The sequence below is a fragment of the Echinops telfairi genome, unplaced genomic scaffold (genome assembly GCF_000313985.2).
Source record: "Echinops telfairi isolate 266 unplaced genomic scaffold, ASM31398v2 ScPeMD7_3509;HRSCAF=4178, whole genome shotgun sequence".
Classification (NCBI taxonomy): domain Eukaryota; kingdom Metazoa; phylum Chordata; class Mammalia; order Afrosoricida; family Tenrecidae; genus Echinops; species Echinops telfairi.
Window position 1 is genome coordinate 16,220,133 of NW_022107407.1, and position 20,099 is coordinate 16,240,231.

Sequence of the window (20,099 nt, forward strand, 5' to 3'; positions counted from 1 at the left end):
CTCCTTCTCGTGTATGTGATTATTTCAGTTTGCATTTTGCTGCTTCAACCCTCCTCCCACCCACCCCCTGCTCTTCTCTACCTGCCTCTGCCATATAGTAAAGGCAGGGTCTTTAGATGGGTAAGCTCTGGGTCCAGGGGCCTCCTCCAGCCCTCAACTCTCCTAAGTCTTTGTCCCCTTCTTCCTCAGAGCTCTGCAATATGGGCCAGCAGTCCTCATCCAGGACTATGGAGGGAGAGAACTAGTCTCATTCCCAACTCCTTCCCTTCTCCCCCACCGACATACATCACAAAAATCTTCCCTACTCCACTCCTTCTCTACTTTTATTTGTACTTTGTGCAACTTATAACTAGATGTTTATGGAATAAAGAAGGTAAGAAATTTTGCCTCTGTAATATTTAAGATTCAAAGTCTTAAATTTCTGATTTATTTTCAACATTGAGTACTCATTGTCACCTATGTACAGAGGATCTTAATGTCCAAGCACACAAAGCACCAGCAAAAAATATTGAGACCAGTGATCACAGCAGGTGAAAGCTAATTTAACATTCGGTTCTTGACTTGAGTCAAGTTATGATATGTTAATCAGGCTCTGAATTAGCATCCAGGGAAGCAAACACTCATCCAAACCACAAACTTTTCTCATTAGCTTCTTTTCCCACCCCTACTCTAAGCGCCATGGCAATCTCTCTGCCCTCTTCCTTAAACTTCAGGAAATTCACAGGCTTTTTCAGGCATATGAGAGAAACTAACTAAAAGGCTCATTTTTTTCAAATATTAGAACATAATATAGGACAGCACTGTTAAACGGTACCTTATTCCTAAACAGAGTCCTAAAGATCCATGCACTTTATGTTGCTGCCATACATAAGACTGTGTGTATGTGACATCAAACCTGTCCCTGGGGCTCTTTCTTGCCTCACTAAGCAGTAGCCATCAGGTCCACTCCGACTCGCGGTAACCCCAAGTCTGTCAGAGCAGACTGCGCTCCATGGGGTTTTCAAGCTTCTTTTTCAGAAACAGATTGCCTGGCCTTTCTTCTTGGGCACTCTGGGTAGCCTCAAACTTCCGATCTCTAGTTACCAGCTGCAGGCCTAACTGTTTGTATGACTCAGAGGCTCTTATTGTCTCAGGGTGACAGGAACTAGTCCACTTTCTCCCTTCTTAAAAGTCATGGCACAATCTTTATTTTTAACTAACTTTACACTCTTCGCCATGGAACAGAAATACTGGAGCATCTCCTCTATACATTTAAAGTGCACATACATTTTATAATTTTCTATTTTTAGAAAAGTGTCCCTAACAGCGAGAGGATGGCACAGGCCAGGCAGTGTGCATAGGGTCACTATGGACTAGAACTGACTGCATGGCACCTGACAACAACAACAACATGACTTATTCCTCATGATGTCCTCTTGGCTCAAAACGACAGAGTAAATACTTGGAAATTAAAGAGCAAATTAATCTTTTCTATGTCCAAGAATATGCTCCTGACCAACCAAACATCTTAGCTACTATGCTAATCTGTAGAAATCAAATTATTACCCTGACAAAATATATTTCTCAAAGCCAAATATAAATAACTAAATCTAACATCTATCTAAAGGCTGTATTATTCTGCAATGAAGCCCACTTTATTTATTAATATCTCTAACCCTCTTGGAAAGTCTCTGAAATTGAAATATGTACTACTCAATCAGATGGAATACATTTTATCTTAAAGACCTAAACAAAGGTCTTATAAATTGGGACAAAGAACTAGACTGCGTGCCTAATTCCATCCATTCCTTTGCAATGAAGTGAAAATAACTAGATGGTGCCAAACTACCATTACTGATTTGGATAAAATCTTCTACAGAAGAATCCTGATCAAAGGAAAAAGCTTTTTTAAAAGAATGTCAGCTTCTTACGGAATCCAGGCTTTCTGGAGTCACTGAGACTGAATGCCAGCCCCAAACTACTGTTCCGAGAAGATCTCTAAATACTAGTTACATGGCTAAATAACCCCATGAGGAAAAGCCCAGTTCACATTTCCATGATGTCTGTTACTTTATCTTTAATCTTGATGAATAAGCTACTTAGGGCTCCATAAAGCCAGGAGCCAATATAACCACCACTAACAACCTAAGTGTAACACATCCGCCAGGGTTGGAATAGCTGGTACTGATGAATGAATGCAAAATATCTAGTAATTTTTATATAATTACATTTATACAGTATTTGTGATAAAAACAAAAACTTACTGACATTGAGTCAATACCTATTCATAATGACCCTATCTATGGCACAGGGTATTTCTGAACTGTAACTTTTTTCTAAATTGTTTTATTAGGGGCTCATACAACTCTTATCACAATTCATACATAGATCAATTGTGTAAAGCACATTTGTACATTCAATGCCCTCATCATTCTCAAAACATTTGCTCTCCACTTAAGCCCCTGGCATCAGGTCCTCATTTTTTTCCCCTCCCTCCCTGCTCCCCCCTCCCTGATGTGCCCTTGATAATTTATAAATTATTATTTTGTCATATCTTGCCCTGTTCGATGTCTCCCTTCACTCACTTTTCTGTTGTCCGTCCCCTAGGGAGGAGGTCACATGTAGATCCTTGTAATCGGTTCCCCCTTTCCAACCCACCCTCCTTCTGCCCTCCCAGTATCGCCACTCACAACACTGGTCCTGAAGGGATCATCCGCCCTGGATTCCCTGTGTTTCCAGTTCCTGTCTGTACCAGTGTACATGCTCTCGTCTAGCCAGACTTGCAAGGTAGAATTGGGATCATGATAGTGGGGGGCGGGAGAGGAAGCATTTAGGAACTAGAGGAAAGTTGTATTTTTTATCATTGCTACATCACACCCTGACTGGCTCCTGAGCTGTAACTCCTTACGGGAGTAGAGACCCATGTCTTTCTCCAGGGGAGTGGCTGGTGGTTTCTGTGGTAATTTCTTTTATAAAAATTAATATCAAACTAGTCTCAAGAAGTTGGACATTGAAAAGGTCCCCAAAGTCCAACTCTTGCAAGATGAGGCAGTCTGCTCCATTTTCTCCCCACTCCTCCCGTGCGTATATCCCCTCACATCTCCGGGATCTGTGAATTGCTGCAGTGTCCCACAGAACCATGAAAGTTCCAGGAAATATTTCATGCTGTGGTGGGTGCAGTTCAGTCCAAAGTCTGAAAGTCAGGCAAGGGTAACCCAGACGCTAGGGCCAGAGGGCCCACTCCACCCCTGGCTCTTGCTAGTGAGGAGCTTTGCTTCTCAGTGGACTCATTTTCTACACAGCAGCATGGCACTGCAGGGAAGCCGGTTCACAATTACAGGTGAATCCTATCAGTATCCTCCCCTCCAGAGTCTTACCAAGACTATGCAGGGAAAGGTCCTATGGTGGGAGTTACATGGTGAAATCCAATTACACCCAAATGTTATCATCTATTCTCCACTCCTGAACTGTTATACACATGTGACCTGGGGCATCTTGGCAAGATGTTTCTAGTAGGCATTGACCTCTTTTTCCCCAGGCCACTCTAGAGCGTCTTCTTTTTCCGCTCAGCTGTAGTATATAATTCCTTACCTCTATTATAATTAAGAGTAATTAAAGTGCCATTAAATAAAGAGTATGGTCAGATTCACCCATTCCTGTTTATCAGATAATGCCTTCCAAACTGGGACCACAACCACAAGCACATGAAATCCAGAGTTATATATCACAAAAAGGGTTATGGCTGGAAGAGTATTACCTGAGTATAACTCAGTTGTGAACTGTCTGCAGTTAGCAGCCCAACAAGTAACCACTATGCCACCAGGGCTTCTATATTTTGGATATACTGAGTTAATCAAGTAAAATATATTATTAAAAATTACCTTCACCTATACCTTCATTTTTCAAAAGATGAGTCAGAAAAATTTTAATTATACATGCGGTCCACATTTGTGGCTTGCATTAGATTTCTACTGACTAACTCTGGGCCACATGAATCCTTAATAGTCATAGTATTTGTATTTCCATATTGCTTCATGTTGCTGGCAGGTGACCACTTGACCGTGATAGAAACCCCCAGACATCTATTCTTCAGTGCCTGGAACCTGGTGATGGGAATGTGCTATGTTCGGAACGACCTTTTTTGGAGGGCAAGCATTTTTCAAAAAGAACCGACTTGCCCAGATACATTTACTCCAAGCACTGCTGGCTGATGCCACAAGATTATGCAGATAAGAAGTACCTGGGGACACAAAGACAGGGGATCCTGGAAATAGGAGAGTCAACCATAAAAAGCAATGAAATAGTCAGAGGATGCCAGCCCTAAGAAGGCTTGGGAAGAGCCAGGTCAGATCCAAGCAATAGGATGAGGGCTCTAGGGAAAGGGCACTCCAGGGAAAGCAGAGGGGGCAGGGAGGGATGTAAGATGCCTGATAAAATGGTACATTCTGCGTGGAGGGAGAGAAATACAGATGATGACCACTGCAAGGAAAGCAAAATGGCAACAAGAAATTTGAGGGGAAAAAATAAAAACAAAAGGAAATGCAGTCACCACTTTGTAAAACAATGTGAAATCTCCTTACAATATCAAACATCCACATGATCCAGTTGTTTTACTCCTATTTACACACCCAGGAGAACAGAAATTGTATGCCCAAATAAAAAAAGGGCATACAAATGTTCAAAGCAGTATTAATCAAAATAGCCAAAGAGTAGAAGCAAACCACATTTCTATCAATTGATGAATGGCTTACCAAATTGTGGCTCATAGATACAATCTAATGTTATTTGACAATGGACTGAAATGCAAGTACGTATGTATCACTTGGCATCCACAATATGTCCTATGAAATAGGACATTATGTAATTTGGACATTGTGCAAACATCATATTAAAACCTCATAGGAGCCTGATTCTGGTCATCCTTGTTCCCATTGCTGCTGCTGCCAGTATTGGCAGAGGCCAGAAGAAAGGGCAATGGTGAAAAACACTGAGGGGCCAGCAGAGTGAGAGGAAGCAAGCACGGCGGGAGTTGTGGGCACCCAGCACTCTCCCACTTCTGCCCACCTAAACAGCAGAAGCAGCCAGGATCCTGAAACCAACACTGCCCCACTGCCTGCCTGCTAGTTAAAGCTGACTGCCCACAGTTGGAGCCATGTCCTCTGCCTCATCTGTCTGTAACCAGCCCATGATTTAGGGAAAATAAAGACTAGAGGACTACTTTTCTCTTTAAAAAAAAAAAATCTTATAGAACTGCAGACATAATATACATGGTCCGAGGATGCCTGAATAAATTTTACACAATGATGTTGTACTGATATCTGCAACATGCATGAACTGTGATGATATACTACTAAAGAAGAGAAGCTAGTCCTAAAGAACATATTTTTAAATGAAGGGAGCCCTGGTGGTGTACTGGATTACTCACTAGCCCTGGTGGTGTAATGGATTGCTAACTGCAAAGTCAGCAGTTCAAAACCACCAGCAACTCCATGGGAGAAAGATGAAGCTTTCTGTAGTCTCGGAAACCTACAGGGACAATTCTACCTACAGAGGTTGATAAGAATTGGAATCTACTCAATGGTAGTGAGTTTGTTACTGTTTTTGGTATTTGTATTTGTATGAAATATCCAGAAGCAAATCTACAGACATAAGGGTGACCTGGGACCATGGGAATAAGAAAAATAGAAAATGACTCTGATGGGTACAAGGTTTCTTTTTAGAGGGCTAATCCGCCCCCGCAGGTAGAGAGGATTTTTTCTTTAATTTGTTGTATTGTGAATTAGGTAAAGACTTACAGAGCAAATCAGTTATGTGCAACAAACCATCCACATTTCATGTCATTTGATTGCAATCCCCACAATGTACATTTCACTTACCCCACGTACTCCTTGTGTTTCCTAATCCCACTCCTCCTTCTCTCCTAACCCTCTAAACGTTGTCCTTAAAAGGAAATACTGATATTAAATGGTCTACTATTAAGGAGATGAGTTCAGCTTCAGACTTTTTAACTTAAGGGCCATGGTCTTGGGAGTTCCACCAGTCTCTATCTGACCAGTAACCCTGGTCTCTTTCACGATTTGTTTCACATTTTTTCTTGTACTCTTTATCCTTCCAATGTGACTCTTTTCAGAGTAGTTGGTAGTGGTAGTCGGCCACCAGTAGTTCTTGTAGTCTCAGAATTATGGGACTGGTGTTTGTGTGATCCCTTAGGCCACTGAACGAATTGTTTCTACGTGTTGTTTGATTTCCATCACCCATCCATCATAAGCCTTTCATCTGGATGGGGAGAGGCAACAGTTACACCTTAGATGGCTATTCACTACTCACCAAATTAGAATATAGAACAATGTCTGCAAACTATGTTAGGGCAAATGACCTTGGTGTCCCCCAATACAATTTTCCTTAAATTATATTATAGTGATGGTTGCACAGCTCTGTGAATATTGTAAACACTAAACTATACACTTTAAATGAGGTGAATCCTATGGTATTTTAATTATATCTCAATAAATTTTAAAAATGAAATATGGCCATTATATGCTACATGCTACTGCTAAGAATACTGTTTAGTGCCTCTATAAAGAATGTTAATAATTTGACTTTTTAAAAAGAAAATAATGATTTCAGAAGGCGTCAAGACAAGGACTGACACAGTGGCTGAAATGGGCTCAAGGATGACACTAGACCAGACAGTGTGATGTTCTGTTGTAAACAGGGTCGTTGTAAATCAGAACCTACTCTATGGCACCGAACAACAACAGTGAGGGAATTACACTAGAAAGGAACCCTGAAGGTGGAGTGGTTGAAGCCCACCTGCTAACGGAAAGGTCAGCAGTTCAAACCCACAAGCCATTCCGCGGAAGAAAGATGAGGCAGTTTGCTTCCATAAAGTTTTATAGCATAGGAGACCTATATAAGTAGCAGTTCCACTAAGCCTGATAGGGTCACTAAGATTAAAAAATGAATTATATTAGAATTAGAATAGAAGGGAGATGAGATGATAGAGTGAGCTAAATGCACATCTTCAATAATACAGAAGACATTTAAAATTAATTATTTAAATTTATATTTTAAATTAATATTTTAAGAAAGAAACAAAAAGTATACTATTTAAAACCTGGCACAAACTCCTAAAAGGAACAACTATTATAGATCAGGTTGCCTCTAAGGAGGAGGACTGGGGAGCTGAAGATTAGTTTCCCTTGTAAGTCTTTCTGTACTCTTTGGATTCCTTTAAACATTATGAATGCTACGCTATAGCAACATTTTTGTTTCAAGACTAAGGTTTAGGAGCAGAATGAAACCGTGCGCTCTTAAAGAGGTAAAAGGCACAGGCTTCGTAGACATTGATGCACTCTGCGCCTCTGATCTCTCAAGAGAACAGGTTTTCTCATCTAAGATGTTAGAGGGAAACAAATTCTCTTTCTTTACTATGAAATAAACTATTTCCAACAAGAACACAGATAATATTTTCTTGACATAGTGTGAAATATTTCAAATGGGATACCAATTAATTTTTCATTTAAGAAAAAAACATCAATTTTCTGAATTATTTCAATCGTATTTTAATCCTAATATTCTTATGCTATAATCTGTTAATTTATGTATATACAAAATACAATTCTACAGTGGAAATAATTACCATATTGTGCCCATGAAAATAATGTGCACACATACATAACACACAGAGTACGCATAAACAAAAAATGTGCAAAGGTTGGAGTCTGAAAAAAAAAAGTCACACAGCATTATTGGGTAGAAACATGGCAACAAATTCAGCCAAGTCCTTTTCGTTGCACTCATTCCAAGGAGCACTGGTAGAGCTGCAGGGAAGTGCTGAGCCGCTAACCACCAGGTAAGCTGTCTGCTCCTGTAAAGATTGTCTCGGAATACCTAGAAGGTAACTGTGAGTCAGAATCAAGTCGACAGCAGTGGATTTTGTGCTCATCATCCCAACTTTAGCTTTAATATTAAGCCAGCATTCTATTATTTCTAATTGTATCAATAATACTGTTTTAAAACTTCAAACCAGTTGCCATCTAGTCAATGCCATTCTATTCTGAAAACCACGAACGAATACATGGAAACCCTTTCCTACCCTTGAGCACTGAGAAACTAAATATTTTCATTATCAAGAAGTGAAACAATCTGGCATTTCTTCCAAAATTCCACTTATTTCATTCTCTTGGACTTAGCAATTACATGTCTATTAATTTAATCTCTTCTGTGAACTTAATCTATAATGTGTTGACATGTATATGACTTCATGCAGCATTCTATAACAGCAAAGGATTGGAAACATCAAGGGGTTAAATACATGAGTATATTCATACAAAAGAATTTGATCCAAGTTTTTTGAAAGAGAAAATGAAGTGTTTTGTAAATTGATATGGAACAATTCCCAATATATATTAAGGGGAGGGACCCAAAGTATATACTAATGTACATATAATATGTATGTGAACACATACTAACTTACTTATCTACCTGAACATAAACATATATACATATGGAATAGTCACAATCAACTAAATGGCAATAAACTTAAATTTGAGTTAACACATACACACACACACAGAGAAATTGGAATGCTCCCAAAAAGGGAGCCAGAGGAAAGGTTCCACTGAGTATCTTTTGAATTGTGACTCATGTGAGTATATATATTTTTTCATTTTAAAGCAGTGTATAGTTGTCTAGCACATAGCACCCAAGTAGTAGTATTGCTATGGCTCTAGTTATGTGTTATGCAGATAATACATAAAGTTAAGTATTATTATATCCCTACTAATCCCATTCTTCTTCCTTCTCTCCCAAGTTCAAACAACATATAGTGTAAAAGGTCTGGAAATGCAGTAAGACAACTGCACCTGTAATACTGTCCATCTGATGCCAGACATAACTCTGACGCCTTCAACTTCAGGTGCCTCCACAAACTCCAAAGTCTTACAGCAACAATATATTTTTATTTTCCCGTGGAATCCTTGAAAAGGCAGAAGCCCGGAGTCAAGAAGAGAAAGAGAACTTTGGCAGGACTTTGGGACACTTTTGCGGGAGGCTGAGCCGTTTCCAGCCAGGCCGCATGCTGGGGAGGAGTCCCTTGGGTGCCGTGTAAACATGAAACTTCTTCTAACTTTCATAAAACTCACTTCGATCACGAAAACAAACAAACAAACAAACAAACAATATATTTTTATTTGACTCAACTCAGTAACTGTAATCCAAGTTAATCAGTTAAAAGAAATTGATTTTTATTTTTTTTAATAAGGGGTGTAATAGTGGGTGTTTCATTTACAGAAAGCAGGTTCGCCTTCCTTGGAAAATATCTAAAGCATCCAACAGCGAAGTCCATGAGAATTTCTCAGACTTCCAAGAGGAAAAAATGTTTTGATCGTCTTTTTCCTTCAGAGCAAAAATAAAGATATCCACCTTTTCAATTCTTAAGTGTGTTTAGTAACTTTACTTCCTAAACAACTAATAATTCATTACAAAGGATTAAAATAACTCCATGCAGTATCCTCTAAGCATTCCATAAGCAAAAATTTTGAGTAGGCCTAAATTCAAATAGTAAGTCCATATATACTACCAAAGAAAAAATTAGTCAGCAAACCTTAAATCAGATAAATCTCTTGCTGAGTAATACTGAGTATAGCGGGCCAATGGATGAGATGAAAGAGCTGGAAATAATACCCTCAGTTTTCATACTAAATAGTTCAATACCTTTATCCACATCACTGAAATCCAATTTGCAGCTGGCCACCCAGACAGGATGGCCCAATTCTCTTCATTTCAATGGTAATAAATTAAAGGCTGTTTGACAGAGTAAACCACTGTGGCAGAACCCTGGCTCTCCAAAATAGACTCTTGCCTCTTTTAAAAAGAGTAAAATTAGTATAATTTAACCTTCTCTGGATTGAACAGTTGGTTAAGAACTGGGCTGCTAATTGCAAAGTCAGAGGTTCAAACCCACCTCTGTGGGAGAAAGATGAAACTGTCACCTCACATAAAGATTTACAGTCTTGAAACTCTAAGGAGCATTTCTACCCTGTCCTATAAGGAATGGACTGTGATGGCAGTGGATAGGTCTAGGTCAACATTTGAACAATTAATGATTTCCCCTGGAATTGCCACCTAGCAGATTCTGACTCACAGTGACCCTATAAAGCACAGAGTAGCTTTACAGTTCTGGGTTTCCAAGACTTACATCTTTAAGGGAATAGAAAGCCTCGATTTTCTCCCTGGAGGCGATGGTATATGTGAACCCCTTGACCATGAGGTAAGCAGCCCAACAATAACCCTCTACACCACAAATCCAAAACACCCACTGTCATTTTAACACGTACGACTTAACAACTGGAGATACACAACTATATGTAATCTAACAACAAAGTGGTCCATATATAAGTCAAAGTCACAGCCTATAGAGCAAGCTATATGTTCCATCTAGCGACAGACTGCAGCTACTCAGGAGCTTCTTCTGGCTGGCTTCCTGACAGTCAAGGACCAACCGATTCCAAAAATGTGAGGTTAAAAATAATCTAAGTATTGTGCTTTCTTTAGCGGCACATATACCAAAAAAAAAAAAATCTAAGTACATATTGAAGCCTATCTGTTCTTTAAAAAAGCAAAAATCTGAAGGCTCATAGTTCCAGGAATACCAAATGTCCAATATATATTTAATTAATTGATTGTATGTCTTCAGAACCCTGGTAGAGTAGTAGTTACAAGTTGGGCTGCGATCCACATGGTCAACAGTTCAAAACCACCTGCACTTCTTTGGGAGAAATACTGGTCTTTCTACTCTCATAAACAGGAGTTCACTATGAGTCAGCACTAGTTAGGTTACTTCCTGAAAATCAATTTACTTTTATTACTAAGCTGATATACAAGAATAATCAAAAGCCAAGCATCTTTAGACCACGTCGATAACATTTTAAGGGTTCAGAGTCGTGCTAATGTTGGCCATCCTACCCTGGACACAAAGGAAAAGTTGGTTTGGCAGAAATCATTTTAAGGAAAACAAAGCATCACTGCCTCAACCTGAGCTAAGGAAAAGGCTAAGAAAACTACATAATATTAAAAATATAAGATTCAATCATTTACAAAACTGGAACTTCCATATCTTTTAAAGCAGACCTTCACCCCCCAAATATAAGCAGCAGTCGGAAGGGAAACTGTAAACTAAGAGCCAACATCTACAAAGCTGTCTTTCTATCTCCTACCAAAGTAAATATTAGATACAAATAAAGTATATGTTAATTTACTGAATGTCTATTATGTGCGGGATATTAATTTGCTTAATAAAAAGCTATTTTTAAAAATCAGTAATGAATAGAATGCTCCCTTAGTTAATCAATTTAATAGTAGGAAACTGGGAACACCTTTGCTCTCCTTTAACCACACTGCCAGTTTTCTCTTGTTATTCTATTCATAGAATAGGGTTTCTATAAACATACCCTTTCACACTATTTTCACTCATTTTCAGACAATTTGTACAACTGAGGAACTTAATCCAAGATAAAAGCAAAGGCTGTAACCTCTGCATTAAAAATGTTTTTACCCATGAAATCATAGATCCTCCTTTCCATTAAAAAAATCTATTAGAAAAGTATGCTATGTGTATTGCAACAAATTCATTTACTCATGGCCATTATGTTCTTAGTCAAACAATCTCTGGTGAAGCAGGTTGGTCCAGTTAACAGCAGCAAACACTCCTGCCACACCCACGAGCTCTGCCCCTCCATTCTCCATTGTAGGGTGGAGCATCTCAAGGGGCAGAACAGTCTCACATCCTGCCCATCACATCTCAGTCCCACACACCTCACTGAACCTTATTTTACAACACAGAACGGGGGCCCCATGGCCAGCAAATACGGGTTTCACAGCCTTCTTTATGCATAAAGTGCACACAAAAAAATGCCAGCTTTCCTGGTCTGACAATCTGCTGTGGCCACTTAGAAAAACTGGCTTTCCTGACCTTGCTGTTTCTCCAAAGTAGCATCTCACACCTGCAACTCAAACCCAGTACGAGAGACAGACAGAATGCACATGGCACAAATCCTGACTTTTTAAATGTCCCGTACAAAGTAAATGAGATACCACCTCAGGTACAAAGTGTAGTTCTCAATCAGCCATAAATTGATATAGGATTCTGAGTTCCCTTGAAGTTCACTTGTAGTGCTCTGCTTCAGGTTATTTCACAATTTGTATATTACAGATGCATGCAACAAGAGGATGTAATTCTGATATGAAAGCCATAGTGCCAAAAAGGAATGACAATTTCATTAAAATAAAATTTTCACCCATGAGCTCTCTTTCATGTTAACATGGATAATCAAGAAATTATCTAAATTCTTATAACCTTAACAGAGTCACAAAAGAGATTAAATGTCTCTCGGCGTCTCTGAGTTGCTTCTTACCCTTTGGTGTCAGTCACTCTAAAGCAGTGGTTCTCAACCATCCTAATACCGCGACTCTTTCAGACAGTTCCTCATGTTGTGCTGACCCCCAACCATAACATTATTTTCATTACTACTTCATCACTGTCATTTTGTTACTGTTATGAATCAGGCGACCCCTGTGAAAGGGTCATTCGACCTCCAAAGGGGTCAAGACCTACAGGTTATGAACCGCTGCTCTAAACAGTGCAGAATAATGTGTAGCTAATATCTTTAAATCATTTCACTAAGAAAAAAAATAGATCTAAAAAGATGTCACAGGAGAAAACCACTTAAGTTAAATTCAGATTTTCTTCTTTCCAAAATCTGATTAAAAATCTAGACAACCAGCAAAACTATACTGTACCAAAAAGCTTTACTACTAACATTTTAACCTAAACCATAAACATAATCCTTTATATTGTTGGGAATAAAATGCCAAGTGATTCTGAAGGATCTGTAAATATATTAACGTGTTTAATAACACTCAAACCAAGATGTAAATAATGAAATGTTTGGTTTGACCAGTTAGTGAAAAAGAAAAACAATGTTTGAAATACACAGATTTAGACTTAGGATTAAAATATTTATCTCAACAACAAAAATGATAAAATATGCTATAGAATCAACTTAAATTCTGTTTGAGCTTTTACAAACCAAGACTAACATGATTAGTCTACAACTATTGTTTCAAATACAAAGCTTACCTAAGATATTCATTACTTATGAAAACTAAGTTCTAAGTATGTACCAAAGATTAAAGGCTATATCAAATATCTAAAACTTTCAAGTCACAGCTTAATTAAAATATATATTGTTTCATTGACTTCAAAAAAATAACCATGAAACTATTATACTAGGTTTCAAAAGTGTGGTTGTTGAATTTACTTTAAAAGCTTTTTTATTTTTTAGAATTTCAATGGAAAGAATTTAAATTAAAAATCCTTAGGTTTACTGGTCCCAAATATAAATCCAACATTTTTAATGAGAATAATTTTTTAGAAACTACAGTTGATAAACTAGAATGCAAATATCACTGCCAGTAACTTCTGTCTACTACATTCAAGAGAATCTATTGTATATTAAATAACAAAAAGCGAACTCATCTACCCTCTCAGCACTTTCTCCACTTTCCCATTACAATTAACAATGTAACTCAGAGCTCAAGTCTTCCAGACCAAGAACATCAGAGTTTATTTTTAACTTCTGACTCCACAATTATTCCCTTTCAATCCATTCCAAAATTCTGCCAGTTCTCCATTCAGTCTCTTTATATTTTAAATGGAAAGGTCATTCAATTTTCCTGTTTTACGTTTTCCCTCATTATTCACCTTACACCCTAATATCTCCCTAAAAGGATTCTAATGTCTCTATCTAGTCCATCATCAACTGGGCTGCCCAAATCAACTTCAAATATCTTATACAGTGGCCTCCAGATCATCTTCTAAATCTCAACTAAACTCTTTTTTTTTTGTATATATATTTTTAAACATTTTATTAGGGGCTCATACAACTGTTATCGCAATCCATACACACATCAATTGTGTAAAGCGCATTTGTACATCATTCTCAAAACATTTTCTCTCCACTTAAACCCCCAACATTAGGTCCTCATTTTTCCCCTCCCTCCCCGCTCCCCCCTCCCGCATGAGCCCTTGATAGTTTATAAATTGGTATTTTGTCATATCTTGCCCTGTCCGACGTCTCCCCTCACCCACTTTTCGTCAACCAAACTCTTTAGAGTACCCCCTACCCTTTCCATATTTCTCAAATTCCAACCCCTTTTATTTTCCTATTTAGTCCCCTTTAATTCATACTTACCAACTTGCCAGCTGTCTCCCATACAAAAATCACCATCTCTGTGCCTCTGCCCATACCTTCTATCTAGAACCCCCACAAGCTCCTCTATCAATTCAACTTACTGCCTCCTTTCACACTAGTCTTAAACCATATCTACAGAAAGTCTTCCCTCCCCAACCCATAAACTTCACCCCTTAACTGTGTCTCTCAGAACAAAGGGTTCATTTTCTATTTTATCATCTTGCAAACATCATGCTATTATTTCATATTTTGTATCATATATTCTAGAGCCTAAGAGCCACAATGCCTTACTATGTATCTTTTGAATAGAGAGGTTCTTTAGAAGGTTTGTTAGAAGGCTTCTAACAAATCCTTAATGACAAAGTTATCAAAAAACACATAATTAACATTAACCTCACAAATTATAAAATTTTAGTTGATCTATACAGTAACAAAAAGAAATATTTTAATCTATACACTATAAACATCCTCAACCTCATACTATGAAGAATTAAAGCATTTTCAAAGAAAATCCTGGAAACAAAAAGCCCAAAAGTTTAGCACTATAAGCTCTCTGAAATAGATCTAATGAATTAATTGCCTAAAATTGATCTCAAGTGGTTTTTAAAGTATATTACCAAGAAGTAAAACATACAAACACTCCAGTGGCACAAGAGGCTCTTAAGTAGCTATTATAAGATTTGCTTCATCATAGTTGAAAATTACCCCAGAATTTTTAAGTATTCCTTTCAAATGACCCCATGAAGTGCTTAGAAAGCTTGACCCTTCCCCAAAAAATGCACAATCAGCTTCCCTCTTCTCTTCTAGCTAGTCTCTTGGGTGGGGCATGGGGGTGGGGGAAAGGGATTTAAGGAAAGGGATTTCAAGAAGCATCGCCCACCTAGTATTCCCCTTGGCCTACCCTGCTTTGGGGTAGTTCCAAAAGCCAAAATGATTTAACATCTTGAATTCAGTGAAAAGTGATCATTTCATATTGCAGAAGGATGTAGTCCATTTCCCATACATGCACACCCCTTTTTAAAATTTAAGTTCTTCAGTTGGCTCGTTTCTTCTGTGCAACAAAATAGGTCATCTATGCTCCTTTTGTACAGTCACATGAAAACAATGTCCGTACAGGAACTACAATATCCATAACATTGTCAAATTCTGAATGCTTAAAATAAGTCTTCATTAAGCACCACAGCAAAGATACAATAAACATCTCCACAAAGAGTTACACTGGACCAGGATACTTGGTACACCAACCACTTCATGAATATCCACTTTCCAGCACAAATCAGGTACCAGAGAACCTCAAGTCTGGCAACAACTGTGATCACAAATATCCCCTCTCGCTAGGACCGACCACAGCCTTCCGTAAAGGAAAGAACTCAATCCAAATTCCTCTAACTAAATCTGTGTAATCCAAATGTGACCGGAAGCTACCGTAAGAGTATTTTAACTAGCCCTAAAAAGGGATTCTCGGGAGCACTGAACAAGAAATGACTGCAATTCCAGTTTGGGGAAACTGAACTTGGATGGCAATGAGTTAGTGACAAGGAACATTTATCTTAATTCTTGGCAATATGCTATTACAAACCTCATTTTGATTAAACAAAAATTACAAAGCAGTAAATGTAAGGAATGTACTGGAGCGGCAAGGTAGAGGCTAACGCATTCAGCCACGTATCCAATGGCAGACAATGCGCGCAGAGATGCTCCCTTGGCTGGCAGCGCGGCTCCCCAGGCCCTACCAAAGGGGGAGCCCAAGCTCGCCTGCCAACCGGACTGCTGGCCACTGAATAAGTTCACCCCGGGGCGGCCAGCACTCTGTCCAGTGACACAGGCAAGAAACGTTAGCAGGCTGTCACCTTTAGTGTCTCCACCACATATGCAAAGCCACGCTAAGCCTCCAGCGCCAAGCTCACTGAAATCTGCCCAAAGCCGGCTCCTCTGCGAATGTGCACAATGGTCTGGGAAGCTAGTCTTGCCCTTCATCTTTATTCAAAAGGATGAGCGAGGAAACCTTTCCAGCGCCATCTGAAGCTGGAAAACGCTCCCGCACTTAACGAAGGGGGCTACCCACCGCAAGGCAAGCCCGAGACACGTTCCGAATCAAACGAGTCAAAGAAAATTCAGATCCTGTCAATTCAAGGTTAATGAGACCGGGGAGGAGCCGCGGAGAAGAAAAGGGGGAGCTGCCTCATCCTTCCTCGCCTGAAGACCGCTCTTGCCCTCTCCCATTACCCAGATTGTTCCACTCGGAGGTCTCGCCTTTTCACAGCCCAGTCTTTCAACCTTTCTTATTTCCAGGGCAAGGTGGAGAGAGGGTGTAAAATAAAATCAATACTCACTGCTAACTTTCATGCTGCCAAAAGCTGAAGGCTGCTGCACTGGCTTGCAGCTCTCCGCAAAGGAGGTGGTTCTGGGCCGCCCTGACATGATCACTCCCTTCTCGAATCACCTTTTCCTTCCTTTCTCCTCTTCTTCCTTTTGTTTTATGCTGGGGGTTGGGGGGTTGTTAGGTTAATGATAAATGCAGCATTAAGTTCTCCACAAGAAAAAGAAGAGGGGGGTGATCAAAAAGACTTTGTCCTCTTGACTTTTCACTCCTTTTGTATAGCTACTAAAAAAAAATCGATGTATTTCTCTTTCAAGACAGATCGCTCTGGGTATTTCTCATACAGATTTGAGGTTGGAGGAAAAATATATATACAATTCTTTCTCGTCCCTATCAGGATGGGAGGACGGGGTCGGGGTGGGGGGGTGGGGGTTTGAGGATTCTAAAAAATATATATCAGGTGAAACGGGGACAAATACTTGATTGAAAATAAGTACTTTGAATATAGTATTTTCCTCGCGGATTTTTTTCCGAGTCAATGAAGAAGGGAAGCGGCGGAAGGATCACGAGTCTCACACTTGAAGTGAAGGGGGATGGGAAGGAGGGAGGGAGAGGGAGGGGTGGCTCGGAGATGCGACGGGAAACGCTGCGGCTCCGGCGGCGGCGGCGGGATCGGGCGGGCTGACGACGGGGCCCCGGCGGACAGGAGAGCGGCGGAGTCGCGACTCAGTCAGACGCGGGCGGTGGCGACGGCTCCTCTCCTCATTGCGCCAGGAGCAGCTGCAGGCGGCGGCTGGATCCAGCGGCCATGGCGGCGGCGGAGGCAGCTCCCTTCAGATCCCAGGCAGCGGCTCCTGGACTGCTCCCCATACGCTGGGGACATGGGAGCCCGGCAACCGCTTCCGTCCCTCGGGCCCCCTCCCCCGTTCACGGCACCAGTGAGGCCGCCCTCCTGCCCCTCGCCTCTGCTCGGTGCCGGCTCAGGAAGTGTCCACGCTGTGCCCCCAGACCGGAGCACTGTCAGCGGCTGCGGGACCGGCTCCTCCTCGCTTCCTTCCTTCCTTTGTCACTCGGCCCGGGCGGCGGCGGCGGCGGCGGCAGCACAAGCCCGCATTCGCCCGGGTCGGGGGCTGCTCAGTGTGAGGAGAACTGTCTGCGCAGCCGCGGAGCTCTTCCCCCCTACTCCTCCTCCCCTCCGACTCGTCCTCCGCCTCCTTCCTCCCCCACCCAGCCCTACACCGCCCAGAGCCCCGCCACCCGCGTAACAGGCGTCTGGGAATCGCCGGCCGAGCCCCGCGCCCGCCCTCTTCGGCTGCGGAGCCGAAGCCCAAGCGGGGCCAATCACAGACGTCGTTTGTTTGCGGCTCCTACCGGAAAAAGCCGATTGACATGAAGAACCAATTGAAGAGTGTTACTAGAAAGCCACGCCCAAGGAACGGAAAATGCCGAAGATAACCGAACCAGAGGAAGGTGGATTCGCCTTGTTCTGTGGCTGGCTAGGGGGAAAAAATTCGATTATGGCAAAGATAACCAATCAGAATCGCTGGTTCTCAAGAAATAGCAAAAAGAGTTAAAGACGATGGAACCCAGAGCTCCTGGTGAAACAATACTCCCGGACGCCTCGGCCGTTTCGTCATTGGCTGAAAAACTCCGCTGGGAGTATACCTCATTCGGTGATTGGATAAGGGAAGGGGACTTCCGAGGACAGTCTAACCAATGAAAACGACTTTTCCCTCGCAAGGTGGGGCGATGAAGAAACCTCAGGGAGGGCGTCTATAAGGCGCTTTCTGATTGGCTTGAGGCTTTAGAAATGAAATGGGGGCAAAAGGGAAAGGGAGGGGGCCCGAAACTTGGCTGCGATAGCCAATCGGCACTCACTGCCGTCTTATCGCAAGACCTCGCTGCTGTACGATTGGCCTGCAGCCCACAGCGGCGGTCCCTGGAGCTAGGAGCTTGACTGTGGTGGAGGCGGGCCGACTCGCCTGCTGCTGCTCCTGAACCAAAGAAAAGCAGCACTTGGGGAGCGAGCTCCTTTTTGTATCCGCTTCGCAAAGCCCGTGCGCATCCTGAGGTCCGCGGGGCTGGGTTCTGTTACGAAAAGAGGGCCCAGGGACTCTCCCACCCTCTGGAGTCGGCGGGGTGCGGCTGATTCTGGGGCCCCCTCAGGCTGGGATCGCACGTCTCGAGCACCGGCCTTCCCGGAAGGGCCAAAGGAGCCAAACGGCCTTCCCCCGCTGGATGCGAATTTTCAGAAACTGAAGTGGGAACAAAGCTCCCACAAAAGCAGGGCCTTTGGGCGGCCGCGCCCCGCCCCTCCCATCCGCGGGGGCCATTGATAGCGCGAGGCTGACTGCGCCCGGTGCGTCAGCCGAGCAGCCCCTGCTGGAAACGCCCCTGAGGAATGAGCTCATTCTGGTTGCGCGCGCTCCTCGGACGCGCCCGCCCCATGCCGAAGGAGCTTTCTGCAAGCAGGTGAGGGGAAATGCCGTCAGGCCGGATATCCTCAAGTCCGAGGAAACAAGAGCCCTGAGTGGCTTCGGGTCTCACTTCAGTGGGTTTCACACATATTCCAGCGTGCATCATTGTACCAGAGAACCAATTTTTTTTTGGACCGTGAGTCAGGATAGTAAGCAACGTTGAATGGATAGTTATCCTGAGGACAATCCATTGAGCCCTGTAATTTCCACCTGCAGTCATCCCTTTCGGCTAAAATGCTGTCTCCGCATGTAAAAGTACTCATACTTGATCTAACTACCTAGGATTGCATTGAAAATCGGCGGAAGGACTTGGGTAGAACAAAATAAACTTTAGTAGGAGGCAGGGCTTCTAGAGAGGAATGGCACACTATCTAGATTGTAGAGGCAAGGAAATTAAAGCTAAAGAGTGAAACGGAGCTGGTGTTGGACGATAGGAAATAATAGAGAATGTAGTAACTTGAATGTCCATGCCGAAACTAAAGGAGCAGGTGCACCTCCATTTTAGCAGATCGTTGACCTTCGTAATGTTGAGTCACGGTTTTAAGGGCTGGATTCTTATATAAAATTTCTAGATTTTTAAATGTTGACAACCAACATTTAAAACACTGCAGGCCAAGCTAAAAACATCCTTTTGGTAAACATGGGCAACAAAGAATCAATTTGCACTATCCAGATATTTTGTAGCCCAAAAGTAAGGCAGTTAAGTAAGACAGTAAAGGCCCTTGTTTGTCACTGGGGAGGATAAAGAATATTAAAGACAAACTCAATTCATGGCAGTCTTGTCATCCGATTGCTGGCTGTCCATGCTATTAAATAAAAGGTCTTTGCCACTGCCCTTAAAATACTGTGAGGTAACCTATAAATCCTGCTTTCCTTTGATAATCAGCGCAAAAGTGACCAGCAAATGTTTTCATCATACAAATTGGAAACATGGTTTTTAATTCATTATAATAAAGAACAAAAATAACCTTAGTTGTAATTAGCTTTACTGTTGCCCTTTTCAAATATTTGAAACTGATGCTGTTAAAACCAAAAGCTGAACAAGAACAGGATATTTGATAGGGAAAA

At 41.5% G+C, this 20,099-nt stretch overlaps 1 protein-coding gene across 3 annotated transcripts in view; it reads right to left on the reverse strand.

Moving 5' to 3' along the window:
* The window catches only part of GSK3B (glycogen synthase kinase 3 beta), a 202,156-nt gene extending 185,183 nt beyond the window's left edge, over window positions 1-16,973 (reverse strand). For all 3 annotated transcript variants that reach the window (XM_045294219.1, XM_004709801.2, XM_004709800.2), the window contains exon 1: window positions 16,568-16,973. In XM_045294219.1, coding sequence (XP_045150154.1) covers window positions 16,568-16,655 — 88 coding nt within the window. In that variant the 5' untranslated portion in view covers window positions 16,656-16,973. The remainder of the gene's footprint in view (window positions 1-16,567) is intronic.
* Window positions 16,974-20,099: the final 3,126 nt, after the last annotated feature.